This window comes from Leucopleurus acutus (genome assembly GCF_964270905.1).
Source record: "Leucopleurus acutus genome assembly, chromosome: 7".
Lineage (NCBI taxonomy): Eukaryota > Metazoa > Chordata > Mammalia > Artiodactyla > Delphinidae > Leucopleurus > Leucopleurus acutus.
The window spans coordinates 46,623,377-46,645,820 of record NC_139150.1 but is presented as its reverse complement, the minus strand read 5'-3'; the positions used below and the strand labels follow the sequence as shown (position 1 = coordinate 46,645,820).

At 37.5% G+C, this 22,444-nt stretch overlaps 1 protein-coding gene across 1 annotated transcript in view; it reads right to left on the bottom strand.

Moving 5' to 3' along the window:
- ALDH1A1 (aldehyde dehydrogenase 1 family member A1) overlaps positions 1-22,444 on the bottom strand; it is a 53,837-nt gene that overhangs the window by 23,328 nt on the left and 8,065 nt on the right. Inside the window, exons 2-4 of the mRNA XM_082841970.1 lie at positions 11,591-11,695; positions 3,616-3,756; positions 1,413-1,542 (exon numbers count right to left, since the gene is read on the bottom strand). Coding sequence (XP_082698096.1) covers positions 1,413-1,542; positions 3,616-3,756; positions 11,591-11,695 — 376 coding nt within the window. The remainder of the gene's footprint in view (positions 1-1,412; positions 1,543-3,615; positions 3,757-11,590; positions 11,696-22,444) is intronic.

Here is a 22,444-nt window from a genome sequence, read left to right as displayed (position 1 = left end):
GAGGAACCATAAAACTGAGTTAGGTCAAAGCAAAGATGCACAATTGGAAAAGATCTGAACAATATTTATTCTATCTCTGATCTTATAGGAGGGCTACTTTCTAAATCATACTTGTTCTCAGTTTCCTTTCTTTCATGATAAAGGAAATAAAAGGTGTGTAACTAAGAAAGAAACTGTTAGAGTTCTGTTTCTGACAGCTCTGAGTTCTACCAGTAATTTTTTAAGTGCATAATATAATTTAAAAAATAGTAAAATTAAAATATAGTAGAATTAAAAAAATATCTCCCTGTGAGTGACAAGCCTTTCCTACTGGCTTGTTCTAAAAAGTCCTCTTCTTTTTGCCTACCGAACAATAAAAGCAAGCTCTCTTAATCTATGGAAAAAAATGCCGGAAGAAAAGGACATTTCCATCTGGATTTGATTGATTCATGTGCCTCCAAGTTTGATGTGGTCATCCTGAGGTTGCACTGTGCTTTGCGTTCGTTCTAGTTCCCACAAAAGCTTCCTGGCTATCATAGCAAGAAGGCTACTTATCAAGATCGATTTGTACTTTAAATGGTTTCTCCCATTTTATCAAAGGGTAAAGTAAAAGTTTCTGAAATAACCACAGTTCTTGGTCCCATCATGGTCTCACTCTCCCCTTTCCACTTCCTGGCTCTCACATCTAACCAGCGGGATGCTCCAGTTAGATTGGAAATGCACTTCGGGGCCAGTCCTGGAGGGTGTTGTATTTCCATAGTCAATACGTTTATATGAATTAAATTCTACTTGTAATGTTTTCTGACTCGATGCCTTTTCATATTCCTATCCCGTTGTGTACATACTCTATTAAGATACTAAAATGCATACACATTCACTCACACAAATTCTTAAGCCGTAAACACAGACCCATCTTTCTTTGAAACTATTTGAAACAAATCAATGTGAATTAGTTTGTTTAATTAGTCTGCTCTAACTATACTGAGTTAGACCAGGCACAGATGACCATAGCTGACTCATACTGGAACGTACAAAGAGGCTTAAATAATTACATTATAGAAAGGGTATAAATGTCACCATTGGAATAAAACCCAAATAAATAATTTCAGAGGCCAGCTCTGAAAAGTTTGAGTCCTTAGAGAGACAACTGCTTAAATCAGTAATTGTGGGCATACGAATGTTCTTACTTTAATATTTTCTAAAGTATCTATAGTGTTATCTTCTGCATAATTATGTTGAAACAATTTTAAAACCCATATGATGAATCTTAGCAGAACGTCCAGGTTCAGAACTGCATTGTCTCAAAGTCAAGAAGAAAATAATTCTGCCCTACTTGGTTGACATCTTTAAAAGGGAGAGTTTGGAATTTTTCATCTCTACAGTAATCTCCTCACCCCTACCGTCACCCACGGTGGTTTCCCAAAGCTACTTACCAATGGGTATCGTGCGGCCCTGGATCTTGTCAGCCCAGCCTGCACAGTAGCGTAATGTTTTAATACAGCCTCCTAAATCCATCAGATATGCATTGGAAAATAGTTTTCCACCATTCATTGACTCCATTGTCTGAAAAAGAGATCACACCCCAAATCTAAACTTCCACAGAAATTTTAGATTAAAAAAATAGTCAATATTTTAAGTAATCGTGTGCTAGAGAATTTTGAAAATACTAGAAGAAGTCCTGTAAGCAATCTTTTGTAACCTCCTCTTTTTAAAAAGGAGACTAAAAAAAGAGTTAAAAGGACTTGCTTAAGATCATACTTGCTTAAAGACATAGCAAGATCTGGGTAGAAAAGGTAGTGAGATTCTGGTTTCTAAACCCTTGTGCCCTTCTATCTCATTCTGAACGTCCGCCAGTGAACCAGCTTTCTAGGAATTGGTCACAATTTGATATACACACAGCTTGTCAGAGTGGCACTTAGTCTCCTTAGTCAGATCAGAGTTCCAACAAGATTTCATTTATTGTATGATACAACTGTGGGTGACAATTTACTGTCAGTGACCATTAATAATGCCTCAATAATCATTTTTAATTTTTATATCCCATCTGCATATTCACACAAACTTAAGTAACCCCTGGATTTTTTTTAAATCCATGAGTTTCCTTCAACAGAAGTTTAAATTGTGAAACTCTGAGTTTTGCCACTAATATCAAAATTATTGTTTGAATGGTCAGGCTGTAAAGTTCAACATTTTCTAGTCTAGTGCCCTAATGGTTTTAGGATGACCTATCTCTTCTTTTCCTCCTTTTCTTAAGCAGAACTGTAAAGACTTTGGGGCGTAATGTTCTGCTGGGGCAGGAGTGTACAGGTGATAAACTCTTAAAGCAGTTCCTTATCTGTTGTACAGTCTTCTCTCTCTGCATTATATTGTATGCTACCTCAAAACTTAATCAAATATGATTTTTGTATGCTTACTCTTTCTTCCCCCCTTACGATCTTATGCTGACAGAGGCAGTCAGCATTCTGTAATTCACAGATCGGATAAATTAGGGAAGGCAAGTTTTAACAAATTCTGCTTTCTTCCTGCAGGATGTTTTGGTTATGGTTGTTGTATTGTGTATAACTTCTAATTCCATATTTTTACATACTGTGAATTATGCTGAATCTTTGATTGGATAATAAATGGCCCTTTGATTAACTATAATTGCTAATGTTGATTTTAAAAAACATAAACCTTTCTGTTGCCGCCAGTTAAGATTCTAAAGGTAGTAAAAACTTACTCTTAAATCTGATGTTGCTGTTGCTTTGTGTTAAATTGGCTTCTCTAGGAAAAAACAAGGAAACACCTCCCCCACCCATTTTATGTGCTGATTCATATAACTGCTGAAACGTGTTTTAAAAAGCAGTATACATAAAAATAACATTTTTATAAACACATGAATGGATTTTTCTTTATTATTCGCTCTTTCACCTATAAAAAGAACAGAATTTATTCAAGACCATTGTGAACGTGTACATTTCAGGAAAGGAAAAAGTGGCCATTTTATTAACTGTCTTGGTGGGCTAGATTATGGAGAAATAAGGTTTATTTTAAAGAAATATCCTGGGCACCTTTAACAAACTCCATGAGACTTTTTCACTTGAGGAGTTCAGTGGTCAAGTAAGTTCAAGAAAGCTGGTATATTATTCTAGGATCTTCATGCTGCATGTGACCTTATTTTATAAAGGCTCAGAAATTCTACAGTAAAGGAAAGAAACTTGTTTAATTTGATTTAACTCAGGGTCTGCCCTGGTGGTGCAGTGGTTAAGACTCCACGCTCCCAATGCAGGGGGCCTGGGTTTGATCCCTGATCAGGGAACTAGATCCCACGTGCATGCCGCAACTAAGGAGCCCACCTGCCACAACTAAGACCCAGTGCAACTAACTAAATAAATAAATAAAGCAAAAAAAACCAATGTTTAGACTGTAGACTCTATTCTGGGAGTAGACATTAACGTCATCTAAAACCAGAGTGCAGATTACTTACTATCCGAGAATAAGCTCAGTGGTACCATTCATATACAAGAGCTGGTAGAAGCCTTTTTGTTTTATTTGTAGAGAGTATATAGTGAACACTATAATTAAAACAACTCACCAATCCAAACAATGAACGCTTTATAGAGATTTTGAGTTCTGCGTAGTTCGGTTAATACTCACTGCCAGAAGCAGACGATCTCTTTCGATTAAATCAGCCAACTTGTTTATTAGCCGTCCTCTCTCTGAAGCATCCATAGTACGCCATGGAGAGCCAATCTGAAAAGACTGTCTTGCGGCCTTCACTGCTTTGTCAACATCCTCCTGCAAGTCAAAGAATTCAATTCGTGGGCTAAATATATTAGCAAATCCAGTGGCGATAACCCTATAAAATACACTAAAACTCCTCATAAGCTGTGTCTTCATCAGCCTAATTCCAGCATACTGTACAAACTCAACTACCATATATTGGAATTATACCTGCTGCCTACTCTTTGGAATGATGAGTACCACACACATAGCACATGCTTGATTTCCTAGAATAGAAATATTATATTTTAATAGTTCCTATTATTGGCGTGCTTACCATATATCAGGTAATGTTCTAATTGCTTTATGAGTTAATTAAATTAACTCATTTAATTCTTTTTTTGGTTTTTTTTTGGTGTGTGTGGTACGTGGGCCTCTCACTGTTGTGGCCTCTCCCGTTGCGGAGCACAGGATCTGGACGCGCAGGCTCAGCAGCCATGGCTCACGGGCCCAGCTGCTCCGCAGCATGTGGGATCTTCCCGGACCGGGGCACAAACTCGTGTCCCCTGCATCGGCAGACGGACTCTCAACCACTGCGCCACCAGAGAAGCCCTCATTTAATTCTTAATAATTTTATGAGACAGATACGTTCCCCATTTTACAGATGAAGAAACTGAAGCAAAGAGAAAGAGGAGATTTGCCCAAGCTCAGTAGCTGAAAGTGGCTGAACTGTGTTTTAAAAGGAGCCCAGCTGACTGTAGAGTCTTTGCTCTTCACCACTGCATTTTACTGCTTTGGTGATTGGTTTGTCAAGATTTCCAGGGAAAGCTCAAGATCTAAAATAGTGAATATCTTCTTGGATCTCTGGTGACTTTATGGGCTGTGTACTCTAATGAAGAACCTACTGAAGGGTGAATAAGAACTGTGTTTTGCTGTTGAAGAGTAAACATTATAAACATGTGCTCATTCCTCTTGTTCAGAGGGAAAAAGGCACAGAGGCAGCGGGTCTGGTATAGAGAAAGGGCAGTATATTACAACCTCTCATTTCCCAACTAGGTACAAAGAGTTCCTTTCATTCCCTAACTAGGTAAAGAAATCAGTTTCTTATTACTAAGGCACTGCTTAAAATTACATTAATTCAAGCAAAAGTCAAATAATTGAGTCATTTCACACTCGGTCTTCTTGCCATCTCTCATCTGTCCTCACTCATACTCTTTTTTCTGAACTGGTTTATTCCTCCTGTTCTTTCCTAGTCTGCCTCAGTTAAATACTTTCCCTGGCCCCTCATTCCCATAGATCTTTGTTCAGATCCCATTTGAGCACCTATAGAATACACCTACTACAAAAATCACTACCTCTTCCATTACTACTTTGTTTTTTTTCCTTCCTCCATCAAATCAGCTGCAAACACTTTAAAGGCATAGATTTTCCCAATCTTCTTTTGCTTATCAGTCTGGTCACTACATGGAGCTATATAAGCTCCACAAATCATGGTACCTCTTAGGCCAGTGGGTTGTCTTTTGTGCAGGAGCCATAGTTTCCTTAAAGAATCTGAAGGGAAAATTGTCCTAAATTTTTTTAAGTTGCTCAGATTAAGCTGAACCCATTTAACGATGATACCTTCCCCTTTGGGAGGCATGGATCTCAGATTAATATTCCCTGCCTTTGATTATATTCAGTCAAGAAGTCCCAAACTGGGAATTCCCTGGTGGTCCAGTGGTTAGGACTCCACACTTCCACTGCAGGGACATGGGTTTGATCCCTGCTTGGAGAATAAAGATCCCACGTTGCGCCACCAAAAAAAAAAAAAAAAAAAAAAAAAAAAAAAAATCCCAAACTTACAAGTCTGCATATTAAAATACAAGAAAAGTAAATTATTTTTACATTATTTATCACCACACTAAGATGATCTTGGGGCAGAGGGACATTTTAGAAGTATAATTTGGTCTGATTAAGTGATAATATTATCACAATACAGACTACAAGCAAACATTCTTTCACTGTAACCATCACACACTTGTGTATCTTTTCTTTTTTAAAAAATTTTTTAAATTTAATTTTATTTATTTTTTTATACAGCAGGTTCTTATTAGTCACTTGTGTATCTTACTGTCTAACTTTTGAGAGGATAGTGATTATGTACAATAAAATACATGTATTCTTACTCTCCCTCCCTGAGAAATATATATACAGTCATATTTTGGGCATTCAGTTAATCACATTGATTGCTTATATTTGGACATTGTGTTATGCCATAGGTTCTCACCTTTTCCAAATTATATTGGAAGAGCACTGTTGAAAACGATTAAAAAGCAAACCACAAGAATCTGAAATTGCCAGCATGACCTGTGGATACCACAGCTTATAAAATACATTCTGCTCTGTGTTTAAAAAGGTCTGTGTGACACAGCTTTCGTATGGATCCTTGTGCTCCGTGTTCCCTCATCAACCTTAGCCAAATATGGTTTATCATAGGCATCCTGGCCTCTCAAAGGGATATGGAATAATTGGCTTCAAGACAAGGAACTCTGCCATATGGAAAATATGTTCCTGGAGAATGCTGCTATAAATACAGACGTTTTTGTATCGTGCTTCTCCTTTTCTCATATATTTTATCTTGCTGGCACAGAAATAGAATAATGGTAGGTAATATATAGGTCTGGAACAAAACAACCCTGATCTGAATTCTGGTTCCTCACCTAAACACTCTATTCTGTAGCATTCTTATCATCAGGCTGCTAACGATAAACTAGTGAAGTAAAGAGACTGGCCTTTTGAAAATTCCAGTTGTGTGGGAGAAACATACAACCAAATAATCACATCATTATTATAAACCATGAGAAATATTCTGAAGTGAACTATATTGTGATATGACTTCTCTCACCTTTGGTTTTCTTATCTTTAAAATAGGGATAATGTACCTCATGGAGTTGTGTTGAAGATTAAATAAGGTGACACTTGAAACACATTTTCTGTGACAGACATTATGTTAAGTGTTCATTAAATGGTAGTAAGTGCTATTGGAATCAGAGCAGTCAAAACAACTTTAAAATAACTCTCAGCAGTTGTAGTGTGTTTTAATCCTTCCTTTCAGTTTTCACTGCCCTGTATTATTTTAGGCTGTCATTATCTCGTATCGTTGCTAGCCTTCCTAAGTCCATTTTCTTCTCTCCCCAAACTGTCTTGCCTGTTGCTACCAGGCTAATCTTCCTCAAATAATTTGACCTTATCACTTTCCCTTTCCAGTGTTTGCCAATGCCCCCTTAGCCCACAGTCCTTGGGTCAGACTTCTCTTTCTGATTTTCAAAGCCTAGCATTTTGGGGCCCCACTTCACCTACTCAAACTTGTGCTCACATTTTTTCTACTCTGTCTGGCCCAACTACTTCTCACCTTTGCTCCTATAATTCTCCTCACCTAGAATGTTCTACCAGCACACCCCTTTCCTTTCAAAATCCTACATATTCTTTAAGACCCAGCTCAAATATCACAACCTACCTACACCCTTGCCAGATTAATCCAGCTTGATAATAGCTACTAGTTAAGAGCTTACTAAGTTCCTGGCACTATGCTAAACCCTTTATAACCCCACAGTTACTGCTATAGTTAAGCATCACAGACCTTGTTTTATAGGACATGAAATCTAGCAGATAGTAGAACCAAAATTTAGTCCCAAATCTGACTCCAAAATCCAGTTGTATAGCTCTTCAAGGCTATCCTGATAATGATCTCATTTGCAATGAATACTCACTGCTATCTCTATTATAAGCTATAATACTTCTTACTATTTGGGTCTACAATAGGCAGGTTATAAATATTTAATAAGTTTATTATGCATCTTATAAACTCTTTATGTTACATTGATTTTATATAAGCATGCTCCTTATATAAATAATTTTCTTATATTGATATTTACAAAATAATTCATATCGTAATTGATTCCATTATATAACAAAGCTTTTACATTAACCAAAACTATTAGGCATAAGGGGTTTTTGTAAATTATTATTATTATTATTTTTATTCCAAGACTACTATTTCTTGGATTTTTAATCCAGGACTAGCATTTCCAAGGACATAATTTTTTAACTAACTAGAAAACAATTTGATACCATTAACTCAGATTTTCTACCATCAATAATACTTTTACCTTATAGTGTTTAAAATGTTCCTTTTTGAAGTAGGGACCACAAGTTGAAAAGATGAAATTAAGGAAGGACTGAACTCTTCCATCCCTCCCAGACCGTGCATTTCCATATGAAATTTGTTCAGATTTGGAGAAAGTAGTTATCAGACCAGTTTTACACCTGTCATAGGCATTTACTTTAATGGACATTTACTTTTATCCCCACCAATTATTTGTTAGGTCATGCTTTAGTATTAAAAGCAGTTTTCGGGATTAGTCAATATAGCCCAAAAGAGCCACTGAAGTGAAAAGAAAACAGTTCCCACCCCCATCTGTGCTTTTCTTTGTAACCTGCATTTGTTCTTGCCCTTCCTCCTTTCTTTATAGTACCATTGAAAGGCGGTATGTAGCCCATTGTTAGCTCCATTCTACTCATCAATTAAATCCTTAAAACCTCTTGGCTCATTATCTAAAGAGTCAGTTCCAGAATATTAGGTTTACTGTGACCATGTAATTTACTAGATTTGTACCTTTCACTAAGCAACGTTGGAAGTTACTATACATTTGTCAGCAAAATTGTGAGAACAGCAGTAAAATTATTTTAAAGCAAATGCTGGTAGATCATTTCAAAAAAGAATATGAGGACAAGAGCACTGGATCTTAAGCAAACAGTTGCTTACTATGGACAGTTTATACCATAAACAATCTAACTTGAGAGATTAAGTATCCAGCCAACTCCATTAGCACGGTGACCTGATTTGAAGCTTTGCTGGACTTTAATGAATGTTTTTAAACCACATTTGCACAGACAGTTCTGCCCTAGTAAGAGCAGGAATAATTGTCAATAAGCAGAGAACAAATAGATATCAAATATTTTTAAAGCTTCAGGTGTGATCATCAGCTTTCCCTCACTACACTTTAGGAAAAGGGTAAATCTCACCAATGATACCAAGAAAAGTCCTCAGATTGCCTGACAAGATTTCACCTGGAATTCCAGGCACAGATTTGTTTTACTGAGGAAACTAATCTCAGAAGCTAGTGGCAAAGCAAGATGTCCAAGGCCCAAGAGCTAAAGCATCAAGAATTGTTTTTTTCTTTCGTTAATGCAAACTGCACACAGTCTGCAGTCTCCCTCCTGAGTGGCATTTATACCTCTGGAGAGAAAGCGTAGGCAGCTGTCAGGGGCTCAGCTCTGCCCTCATCTTGTCCTTTATTGCTTTTCCCACCTCTTCAGGGTTGTCAGAGCCACTCAAGCAACTAGAAGGACATTTGAGGTCACGTAATTCTGGGTAGACCTCTAGAAGTCTATGATAAAAACTATTCTTCTTTATTGAATGTGAAGAATCAATTTTTCTCTGATTTCTGGGAATGCCTAATAGGACCCAGGGTTCTGGGTTTCCTAGAGCACATTGCTAGGGATCATCAGTATTTTTCTGCCTAAGTTTGGTCTTGTGCCATTTCATAGAGATGCAGAGTGATGATCATAGCACAGTTTCCAATCATCAACTTTCTTACCTGTCAAAACCCATGCTTCCTCTTAAATGCTAACACCTGAGAGGAGATACAGCTTACAATTTAATACATTAGTTCAGTGGTTATCAAGGTGTATTCCCTACCCTTACCCCAAACAGCAGCATCAGCATCAGCTAAGAATTTGTCAGAAACACAAATTCTCAGGTCTCACTCTAGAATTATTGAAACAAACTCAGGGTGGGTGGGGTCCAGGGATCTGTGTTTAACAAGCCTTCCAAGAAGTTCTAAAGCAACCAAAATTTCAAGAATCACTGCTTTAGTCAGTGGTCATTTTAGTACTAGATTCCTAAGGTAAGGTGTATGAGGTATATGGAAACAAAGCTTGATGAAAGAGAAAATGATTTCATTTATCCATTATCTATAGGGTGTTAGATACCATGGGCATAAAGGTGAGATGTAATGTCAATCTCTACAAGAAGCATATTGTCTCAGACAAATTAACCAATAAGCAGTAAAACACAAGGGATAGAATATAAGTATAAGTGATGTTCTGTAATGACATAGAAGAGAGCAATTCTACCTGCAAAGGTTAGAGAAGGCTTTAAAGAAGTGTAATACCTATAATGATTGAGGCTACATTATATGCCTGGCACTGTTAAAACACTACGTATTTTCTTATTTAAGCTCCCCCAAGTTTTTCCTATCTCCCTGTTTTGCACAAAAAGGAACAGGAACTCAAAGAGGGTAAATGGTAAATGCAAATGTGGAACTTCTGTGTCCTTACCACAGATGGTGACTTGAACTAGGTCTCAAGGACTGCACTGTGGCTGTGGCCCAGAGGCAGCGATCAACATGCAATGTTTGGGGCATGGTACTGGGCACCGTAAGGTTGGAACTCTTACATTGATGAGGAAAAATGGAAGCCAGAAACAAAGGTTTCCCCCACGCCCCCCAGAGGCAATGAGAAGCCCTTGAAGAATTTATGCACGGGTGAACTCTGATATATAGAAAGTGAAATCTGAAAGCAGGTGACGTGTGTCTCCATTCTATGTTGCTTCTACTTCTCAAGCTGTTGACCCCTCTGTCTAAACTCTGCATCCTTGCCCCTTGAGGCATGGGTCTTATTTCTTCTGATAACACTGCAACCTGAATCCAGGGCCTTTCCTAAATCCCAAAGAGCCCCTCAGGTCTATCACTATTTTCAAAAAGGTTTGCAAGGTGTAATACCTTGAGATTAGTTGATTGGGAAGAAGATAGCAAAAGAATGGAGACAGGACAGGAACACATGATTGCTACCATGAACTGAACATAGTGTCGGAAGTAGTATTATCCTTGGATTTTGCTGACTTCATCTTCCAATAAGTAGTCTTTTCATGCTGCAAAATATTTTACCTCTTTATATCTTATATAACAGAAATTAAAAGCTTGATAACATCTGGACAGCTAAAGACCAGAAAAATCATTTCAAATTAGACCATATGCTTTTTAAGGTATGTGTTCAGGTAAAAATTCTGAAGGCTTTTATACTCTCTTCACTCCCTGGCCTATTTAATATTACCCTCTCTTGTATAATAATAACAAGGTAAGGCAGTAGCCCTGCCAGACACAGGCTCCGGGGACAGAAGCACAGCAGCTGAATGCTGATTTCATTATTTATTAGCAATATCTTCTTGAGTAAATTACTCAACCTTTTCATTCTGCTGTTTCATCATCATTTGTAAAAGTGGCTAACAGCAATACGTAGGGTTGCTTTGTGTATTAAATTTTTTTTTAATTTGTATTAAAAATTATCATTATAAAAGTTAATTTTTGTTGTTAGTATTATTAGCTAGCAAGCAACAACACTTAATTTGTGATTCAATTTAAGTCACTTTAAAATTCAATTTTTAAGGTACTGATCAATATAAATTCAATGATTTTTAATGAAATAACTTGGCAATGTATCATTACAAAAGCCCTATATTAAGATTTTTTAGTTTCCTTTTGCAACTTAAAAAATTTTGTATGAATAAAGGATTTCTCTGCTTTTTAAATGTATGACCACTCACTTCATATGCAGTCTATTTGTACAATAAATACAGACACTATTTCAATTGAAAAGCAAGGAAAATAATATGAAAAGAATCACCACACCCAGAAGCACAAGCACAGGCTCATCATCATTGCATGACTAGTGAGTACCCATTATGTACCAAGAACATTTCCCCAGATGACCTGGAAACCATGTTTTCATGACATGTCTGTTTGAACATGGAAGGAGATTGGGAGCTCAGAATGGTGGCATAAAATGGAACTAGTGTTATAAAACTTACCTTATCTCCTTCTTCTACCTCGCATAGTTTCTCCTCAGTTGCAGGATTAAAGACTGGAAATTTCTTGCCACTCACTGAACTATGCCATTCATTGTTTATGAATATCTGCAGAGAAGGAGAAAAGGTAAATAAAAAGATATTTAAGGGCAGAGTCAAGATGGCAGTGTGGGAAGACATGGAGTTAGCATCTCCCCACAACTAGGGTGACTGCCAGCTGCTGGTGGGGGACTCTGACACCCAAGGAGACGGGAGGAACCCCAGAGTGAACCGGTAGGATGTAGGGGGACTGAAGGGGGAGGGGAAGTGGAGGCCAGACAGGATCGGTGCCCCTGAGGCCGGGGAGATCAGGAGAGGCAGGTAGGAGAGACTCTCTGGGAAGAGCGGGAGAGGAGCGAAGGGAGATTGCCTGGCCCACTTGGGCACAGGGAGCCTGCTGAGCTCCTGGGTTGATCCCCTGCCCTCCAAAGCCCCCTCCAGGCCATGTGTGTCCTTGGGGGCATAGGAGGGAGGCTCGGGGAGATCAGGAGAGGCAGGCGGGAGGGGCCCTCCCAGACCCCAGACCAGAGGAGCAGTAGAGGAGAGGAGGACATTTTCCCCGCCCACTCAAGCCCAGGAAGCCTGCTGGGCTCCCAGATGAGGTCCCCTGCCCTCTGAGACCAGGGGTGGGGGCCACGCCTGTGCCCCTTCTGTTCCTTGAGCCTAAAACCCCACCCTCCCATGCCCCCAGGGCCTTTTCCAGCCCTGTGGGTCCTGAGCACTGGCCCCGCCCACCATTCAAACCTCACCCTTGCTTAGGCCCCACCCTCCACAGCCAAGGCCTTCCCCACCTTTTTTTTCTTTTCCCTCCTCTTTTTTACTATTGTGGCACTGATGTACCTTCCAGTTGTTGATTCATCTATATTTTTATTTTTACATTCTTTCTAACATATCTGGTACTTTCCTAGTCTAATTTTATTTTTTACTTTGTTATTGTTTTGGGTTGTTTTTTTTTTTTGCCACACCACACGGCTTGAGGGATCTTGGTTCACGGAGCCCAGGGTCGGGGGGAAGCTCCATGAACTGGAGCTCCAAGTCCAACACACTGGACTAACAGAGAACCTCAGACCCCAGGGAATATATTCATCAGAGTGAAGTCTCACAGAGATCCTCATCTCAGCACCAAGACCCAGCTCTACTCAATAGCCTACGAACTCCAGTGTTGGAAGCCTCAGGCCAAACAACCAGTAAAACAGGAACACAATCCCACTCATCAAAAAAAAAAGATGAGATGGCAAAATAATGTCACAGATGAAGGAGCAAGGTGAAAACCTACAAGACCAAATAAATAAAGAGGAAAGAGGCAATCTACCTGAAAAAGAATTCAGAGTAATGATAGTAAAGATGATCCAGAATCTCAGAAATAGAATGGAAGCATGGATTGAGAAAATACAAGAAATGTTTAACAAAGATCTAGAAGAACTAAAGAACAAACAAACAAAGATGAACAACACAATACCTGAAATGAAAAATACACTAGAAGAAATCAATAACAGAATAACTGAGGCAGAAGAACGAATAAGTGAGCTGGAAGACAAAATGGTAGAAATAACTGCCGAGGAGCAGAATAAAGAAAAAAGAATGAAAAGAATTGAAGATAATCTCAGAGACCTCTGGGACAACACTAAATGCACCAACATTCAAATTATAGAGGTCCCAGAAGAAGAAGAGAAAAAGAAAGGGTCTGAGAAAATATTTGAAGAGATTATAGTGGAAAACTTCCCTAACATGGGAAAGGAAATAGTCACCCAAGTCCAGGAAGCACAGAGCGCCCCATACAGGATGAACCCTAGGAGAAACACACCAAGACACATATTAATCAAACTAACAAAAATTAAATTCAAAGAAAAAAATATTAAAAGCAGCAAGGGAAAACCAAAAAATAACATACAAAGGAATCCCCATAAGGTTATCAGCTGATTTTTCAGTGGAAACTCTGCAGGCCAGAAGGGAGTGGCAGGATATACTTAAAGTGATGAAAGCGGAAAAACCTGCAACCAAGATTACCCAGCAAGGATGTCATTCAGATTCGATGGAGAAGTTAAAAGCTTTTCAGACAAGCAAAAGCTAAGAGAATTCAGCGCCACCAAACCAGCTTTACAACAAATGCTAAAGAAACTTCTCTAAGCAGTAAACACAAGAGAAGAACAAGACCCACAAAAACAAACCCAAAACAATTAAGAAAAACGGTAATAGGAATATACATATCTATAATAACCTTGAATGTAAGTGGATTAAATGCTCCAACCAAAAGACACAGGCTTGCTGAATGGATACAAAAACAAGACCTATCTATATGCTGTCTACAAGAGACCCACTTCAGACCTAGGGACACATAGAGACTGAAAATGAGGGGATGGAAAAAGATATTCCATGCAAATGGAAATCAAAAGAAAGCTGGAGTAGCAATACTCGTATCAGATAAAATAGACTTTAAAATAAAGACTGTTACAAGAGGTAAGGAGGGACACTACATAATGATCAAAGGATCAATCCAAGAAGAAGATATAACAATTATAAATGTTTATGCACCCAACATAGGAGAAATTCAATACATAAAGAAAATGCTAACAACCATGAAAGGAGAAATCAACAGTAACAAAATAATAGTAGGGGACTTGAACACCCCAATTACACCAATGGACAGATCATCCAAACAGAAAATAAATAAGGAAACACAAGCTTTAAATGACACAAGACCAGATAGATCTAACTGATATTTATAAAACATTCCACCCAAAAGTGACAGAATACACTTTCTTCTCAAGTGCACACAAACATTTTCCAGGATACATCACATCTTGGGTCACAAATCAAGCCTCGGAAAATTTAAGAAAATTGAAATTGTATCAAGCATCTATTCTGACCACAACGTTATGAGATTGGAAATCAATTACAGGGAAAAACACTGTAAGAAACAAAAATACATGGAGGCTAAAGAGTGTGCTACTAAATAATCAAGAGATCTCTGAAGAAATCAAAGAAGAAACAAAGAAATACATAGAAACAAGTGACAACAAAAACACGACGACCCAAAACCTATGGGATGAAGCAAAGGCAGTTCTAAGAGGGAAGTTTACAGCAATTCAGTCTCACCTCAAGAAACAAGAAAAATCCCAAATAAACAATCTAATGCTACACTTAAATCACTTGAGAAAGAAGAAGAGAACGCAAAGTCAGTAGAAGAAAGAAATCATAAAGATCAGAGCAGAAATAAATGAAATAGAAATGAAGAAAACAATAGCAAAGATCAATAAAACTAAAAGCTGGTTCTTTGAGAAGATAAACAAAATTGATAAACCCTTAGCCAGACTCATCAAGAAAAAAAGGGAGAGGATGCAAATCACTAAAATTAGAAATGAAAAAGGAGAAATCACAACTGACACTGCAGAAATACAAAGGATTATAAGAGACTACTACATACAATTATATGCCAATAAAATGGAGAACCACAAAGAAATGGACAAATTCTTGGAAAGGTACAATTTTCCAAGACAGAACCAGGAAGAATTAGGAAATATAAACAACCTATCACAAGTAATGAAATTGAAACCATAATGAAAAATCTTCCAACAAACAAAAGTCTAGGACCAGATGGCTTCACAGGCGAATTCTATCAAACACTTAGAGAAAAGCTAGCACTGATCCTTCTCAAACTCTTCCAAAAAATTGCAGAGGGAGAAACACTCCCAAATTCATTCTACGAGGCCACCATCACCCTGATACCAAAAGCAGACAAAGATGTCACAAAGAACGAATACTACAGGCCAATATCACTGAGGAACATAGATGCAAAAATCCTCAACAAAATACTAGCAAACAGAATCCAACAACACAGTAAAAGGATCATACACCATGATCAAATGGGATTTATCCCAGGGATGCACAGATTTGTCAATATATGCAAATCAATCAATGTGATACAACATATGAACAAACTGCAGAATAAAAAATCATATGATCATCTCAATAGGTGCAGAAAAAGCTTTTGACAAAATTCAACACCAATTTATGATAAAAAACTCTCCAGATAGTGGGCATAGAGGGAAACTACCTCAACATAATAAAGGCCATATATGACAAACCCACAGCAAGCATCGTACTCAATGGTGAAAAACTAAAGGCATTTCCACTAAGATCAGGAATAAGACAAGTATGTCCACTCTCACCACTCTTATTCAACAAGGTTTTGGAAGTTGTAGCTGTGGCAATCAGAGAAGAAAAAGAAATAAAAGGAATACAAATTGGAGAAGAAGAAGTAAAATTGTCACTGTTTGCAGATGACATGATACTATACATAGAAAATCCTAAAGACGCCAACAGAAAACTACTAGAACTAATGAATGAATTTGGTAAGGTTGTAGGATACAAAATTAATGCACAGAAATCTCTGGCTTTCCTATACACCAACAACAAAAACTCAGAAATAGAAATTAAGTAAACACTCCCATTTACCACTGCAACAAAAAGAATAAAATACCGAGGAATAAACCTGCCTAAGGAGGCAAAAGACTTACTCAGAAAACTATAAAACACTGATGAAAGAAATCAAAGATGACATAAACAGATGGAGAAATATACCATGTTCTTGGATTGGAAGAATCAACACCGTGAAAATGTGTATGCTACCCAAAGCAATCTACAGATTCAGTGCAATCCCTATCAAACTACCAATGGCATTCTCCACAGAATTAGAAAAAAAAATCTTACAATTCGTATGGAAACAAAAAAGACCCCGAATAGCCAAAGCAATCTTGAGAAAGAAAAACAGAGTTGAAGAAATCAGGCTCCCTGACTCCAAACTATACCACAAAGCTACAGTAATCAGGACAGTATGATACTGGCACAAAAACAGAAATATAGATCAATAGTACGGGATAGAATGCCCAGAGATAAACCCACGCACATATGGGCACCTAATTTACGACAAAGGAGGCAAGAACATACAGTGGAGAAAAGACAGCCTCTTCAATAAGTGGTGCTGGGAAAACTGGACAGGTACATGTAAAAGAATGAAATTAGAACACTCCCTAACACCATACACAAAAATAAACTCCAAATGGATTAAAGACTCAAATGTAAAACAAACACTATAAAACTTTTAGAGGAAAACATAGGAAAAACACTCTTTGACATAAACCACAGCAAGATCTTTTTTGACCCACCTCCTAGAGTGACAGAAATAAAAAAAATTAATAAACAAATGGGACTTAAAAGCCTTTGCACAGCAAAGGAAACCATAAACAAAACAAAAAGACAACCCTCAGAATGGGAGAAAATATTTGCAAATGAATCAACAGACAAAGGATTAATCTCCAAAATATACAAACAGCTCATGGAGCTCAATATCAAAAAGACAAACAACCCAATCCAAAAATGGGTGGAAGATCTAAACAGACATTTGACCAAGGAAGATAAAGATGGCCAAGAGGCACATGAAAAAATGCTCAACATCACTAATTATTAGAGACATGCAAATCAAAACTATAATGAGGTATCACCTCATGCCAGTCAGAATGGCCATTATCAAAAAACCTAGAAACAATAAATTCTGGAAAGGGTGTGGTGAAAAGGGAACCCTCCTACACTGTTGGTGGGAATGTAAATTGATACAACCACTATGGAGAAGAGTATGGAGTTTCCTTAAAAAACTAAAAATAGATCTACCATATGACCCAGCACCCCACCCCTGGACATATACCCTGAGAAAACCATAATTCAAAAAGAGACATGCAGCACAATGTTCATTGCAGCACTCTTTACAATAGCCAGGACATGGAACCAACCTAAATGTCCATCAGCAGATGAATGGATAAAGAAGATGTAGCACATATATACAATGGAATATTTCTTAGCCATAATAAGAAACAAAATTGAGTTATTTGTAGTGAGGTGGATGGACCTAGAGTCTCTCATGCAGAGTGAAGTAAGTCAGAAAGAAAAAAACAAATACCATGTGCTAACACATATACGTGGAATCTAAAAAAAAAAAAAAGGTACTGATGAACTTAGTTGCAGGGCAGGAATAAAGAGGTAGGCATAGAGAATGGACTTGAGGACATGGGGTGGGAGGGTGAAGCTGGGGTGAAGTGAGAGTAGCATCGACATATATACTCTGCCGAATGTAAAATAGTTGGCTGGTGGGAAGCAGCAGCGTAGCACAGGGAGATCAGCTCGGTGCTTTGCGATGACCTAAAGGGGTGGCATAGGGAGGATGAGAGGGAAGCTCAAGAGGGAGGGGATATGGGGACATGTGTATGCATATGGCTGATTCGCTTTTTTGTGCAACAGAAACTAACATGGTATTATGAAGCAATTATACTCCAATAAAGACCTATTTTTTAAAAAGGCATTTAAATAATGCAGCAAATTTCGGAAACTCTTTATAAACTTAAACTAAAGCACTACAGAATGCATAGGTGAAGCCAATATTACATCCTCACCTCCCTCACCTACCTGCCCCCTCCAAGAATATTTTAGCCGTTTAAGACATTTTACACACACATTCACAGATACACACGCATGCACACATACACACAGTAAGATAAGGTAATACTTTAAAATTTCACTAAGATATGAGGTCATTTAAAGAATAGAAAATACAGACTGGAGAAGACAACCTAGAAAAAGATGCTGTTAGCCATAAATTTGAGGTAAGAGCGAAGGCTTGAGTGGGCTTGATCTTTATGAATCACTGTCTATTTTCTACTTAAGATTCTGAACATGCTCATTTTGGGCTACTGGTGATTTGGTATCATAAGTGACTATTTTTTGATCCTTTATTTTACTGTCTTGAAAGTAGCCTGAGGGAGGATTTTAAAAGAAGATTGCTTAGAAAAAAATTGGCTTAGTGACATTTTTTCATCGACTTTTTAAAGGCATAAGGGTTTCATTCTCCTTTTTAAAAGATTATCTAATAAATTATTTGTCCTCATTTGAAATCAGATACTAGATTTCTTAGTGCTATCTATGAGAAAGAGACCTGCATCTAAAGAAACAGAAGGATCTAGAAAATAATGGAATTTTGTTTTTTGTACACAATAAAAAAATAAGAATATTAAGAAGTGTTAGTATGTCATCATTTAAAAAGTCTGAGTTTCAACTTTTGCAGCCCTGAATTTGCATTTCATTATGGAAATTAATAGAGCTTTGATATTCATCTTTTCATAGAATAAAAACATTTGATGAGGCCAAATTAAGAAGTACCACTTATATGATGAATAAAGTTATGTTTGTCTGTTTTTCTGGTTTATCCTCAGAATAAAAAATTCCCAGCCAAAGTGTCCAAGGTGTGCAGCACAATCCCAGTCCTCAAGTGACCTTAACCTCAGTAAAGAACTCTTAAATAAATAACTTAAAATTGAATCAAAGAACCTAGAATCCAGTAGCTACGTATGGGTAATATCTATAATATTCTGCACATGAGTACACTCTGATATTTTGATTTGCTAAAAAACAAGGGGAAGGATAAGTCTCCTCCTTTGCCTGTTCCTGCCAATATAACCTATGTATTTGGAGGCGTTCAAAAGAATTGTGATGCTAGCCTGGAACTGACAGGAAAAAGATGTGGGCGTGAATAAATAAAGGGGGAGGGATACAAAGCAGTTCAGATAAAGAGACTAGATGTCCAAAGACACATATATGGAGGTTTGAGAAAGATAGAGGTATCAAGAAAATCCTTGTTTCTCTGATAGGGTAATGGAATACAGACGAAGAGCATAAAACTCCTATTAGCCTCCAAAAAAAAAAAAAAAATTGGCATCTTAGTTCAACTTGAAGAAAGATAAATTCAGATTAAAACTACTGACTTACTCAACGTCTCTTGGAGTGAATCAGCATTCTAGCTATCAAAAACACATTTTATGGAATCCTGTAATTACTCTTAAAGAGTATTCTCTTTCATGCGTCTTTAGCCTTTACCTCTTATTTTTCCTCACATGGGATCGCTGGGAAGCACCTCAATCTAAGTGTCCCAAGTTCAGCTCACTGTCATCTCTAGCTTTATGCTGCTCTCACTCAAACTAAGGTTCTAAAACTTGCTCTTGCATTCTCTCTCTCTCTCACATGCACACACACTTTCCCTCTTCTGTTAATGGCACACAAAATCCCTACTCATGCTTTTGTATCACTATGTTTTATACTATCATAAAAAAGCTTTCCCCTGTTCTCCCTGCCCCCACCTCTGCCTAATTGAAATTTAATTTTTACCCTGTTAACATAACCTTCCTAAGCCAGGCCAGTTCAAATTTTGTCCCCTCCTCAGAACACTTTTAGGTGGTTCTCCATTCTCAAACTACTGAGCATGGCATTTGAGGTGTCTTATGGTTTGGCCCCAATGTCCTTTTCCAACCTTTCATCCCACTCTTTCCTCAATTTACCCTTTATTTCAACCTCATTCTACTGTCTCAAATACCATGCATTTTTTTCTCCTCCATACCTTGATTCATGCTGTTCCTCAGACTGGAGTTTCACTATTTTCTTCTCTTCATACTTCAAACTCTTTTAAAATGTCATTTCCTCATGAAGATTTCACTAGTCTGTCCGATTGGATTTAACCTCTTTTTTTCTCTTTCCTAACATAGCATTTTAATATCCTACTATTAAATTACTTATTATGTTCTGTTTTGAATTAAAGCTAGCTATCTACATATCAGCTCATCAAATTATAAACAGAAAACTAAAGACATCATGGTACTTGCTCTAGATTCTTGAGCCAGCCTTGCAAAACTTGATTCAGATTCACTCACAGATGTCTAATTCTGCCTCTTCTCGCCCTAAAGATAATATCCCCTCCTCCAACTTTATATCTCTAAACTAAGAGAGCACAAAGTCTCACCCTGTCAGAGATATGCCCAGAATTCCACCCTTCCACAGTATAATTTCACCAAAACTCTCATAAAAAGAAGAGACAGAATGTATTATATTTTGATAGGCCTGTGGTGAAGCTTTCCAGCTCCCACCTAAGTCCTCTCACCCTGATAATTTGTGGTTTCAACTTTTCAATAATACACGCTCAATATATTATAACTTGTTTTTAATCCCTTCATACAATCTCTTTTGGTGAAAGAACCATTACAATATGTATGTACCATCTATTTTTATTATCAGGCTCTTGCATTTAAACTGCACATAAAACTCCCCTTTCAGATTAAAGTCAGTGAATATTTTGTAAATGAGCATTAAAGAACACAAATTTATCTGTCAGCCTCCAGGCAACTGAAGAGATCAGTTGTGGATGATCCCAAGTTACCAGCAACTACTCTGCATTATTCAGTTTTAACCTTTAATAAAGGAAAACACAGTGAACTTAATTTTTGTTTGAATTTGTGCTTATACTCACATAATCCCAAATGGTCACTTTTCTTTGATCAGAAAAGTGTTTGTCAAATAATGTGTAGATAGCTGAGAAATACTCTGTAAGGTCATATGGAAACATGGAAGATGAGTGAGCTCTGGCCCCTGCTTCCGAGTGGTTTATGATCTAAGAGGAGAGTATATTTATATCAAGATCAGCCAGTAAAGAATTAAAGATTGTAGAATACAATGACCAAAGCAGTGCTTTAGTCAGTAAATTGCAGAGTGAAACTCATGGAAGAGAGGACCATGGGCTGGAAGAATGCAATCTGGAAGATAGGATTGGTAGAAAAAAAGGAAAACAAGGAGCAGAAGGAGGGAACCCTCTTGGGGTGTTTGGAACACGGTAGAGAGATCAGCCCCAAGCAGAGAGTTCCAGTGCGAACAAGTCTTAGATAAGTTCCAGCAGGGAAAATGAAGCCAGTTTGTGGTGGATCTTGATACCTGAGTGACTCTATTCTGGATGTCATAAGGGAGTGACAGGATCAAATGGATGTTTTAGAAATATTGATTTTACAGTACCCAAAATGGATTTGAGGAGCACAGACAGTCCAGGGGATTTGCCTGGAGACCATTCTAACATTCCAGGCATGACGTCTTAAGGCTTTAGAGGAGAATGACACAGCAGTATAGTCTGCAAATTATGAATGATACACATTCTCCCCCAAACAGTGGCCTTGCAGCGTGAAAACAAAACTCAGCACAGATAATGAGATGAGAGGCAAGCATTGTTCCATCTTTTTCTTCCCCTGAGCTGTGGAGAAGTTATTGATAGGGACTATCTTAATCATCTTTTTTTCTGTTTTAATTGTATTGGGTTTATATTTGCCTTCCAGCTAACTGTGTGACTGAATGTTTTTGAATAACCATCCTTCCTGTAGTTATATAAAATGGTTATATGGAGATGTGTAGGTTAATGAATGTTTATTATAATGATTATGAAACCTATTTTAGGCCTGTTGAAATGATCTATCATGGTTACAACCTCATTTTCCATTTGCTATTTGCCTTTAGCAAGTTTAGGGGGGAAAGGATCATGCTATAAAAGTAAAAAAAAAAATTATTGGATCCTATTTAACCATTATGTTAACTATATTCTAATTATGAATTTTGGACTCAGGATACTTTTGAATAATATATATGTGCAGTAGACTCAACTTAAAGTTCACAATATTGATGGGAAATCATAGATGCCTATTCATACTCTTAAACTTCAAGTGCTTCTTATTTGGGGAAACAATCAATGGAAATGTTGAAGCAACTTAAAAATTGATTTTTACTCTTTAAATTTTAGATATGTCAGATTTTAAGAGATGCAGTACATAACCTTTGATAAAAAAAACTGGCTGTTTCCTGAATGTAGTTTAGTGTCCAACAATAAATCATAATTTTGAAGGAAAAAAAGGCTTTCCTGAGGAAAAGTTATTATATCTTAGTGTGTTTAGTATAAAGCTACAATTCTAA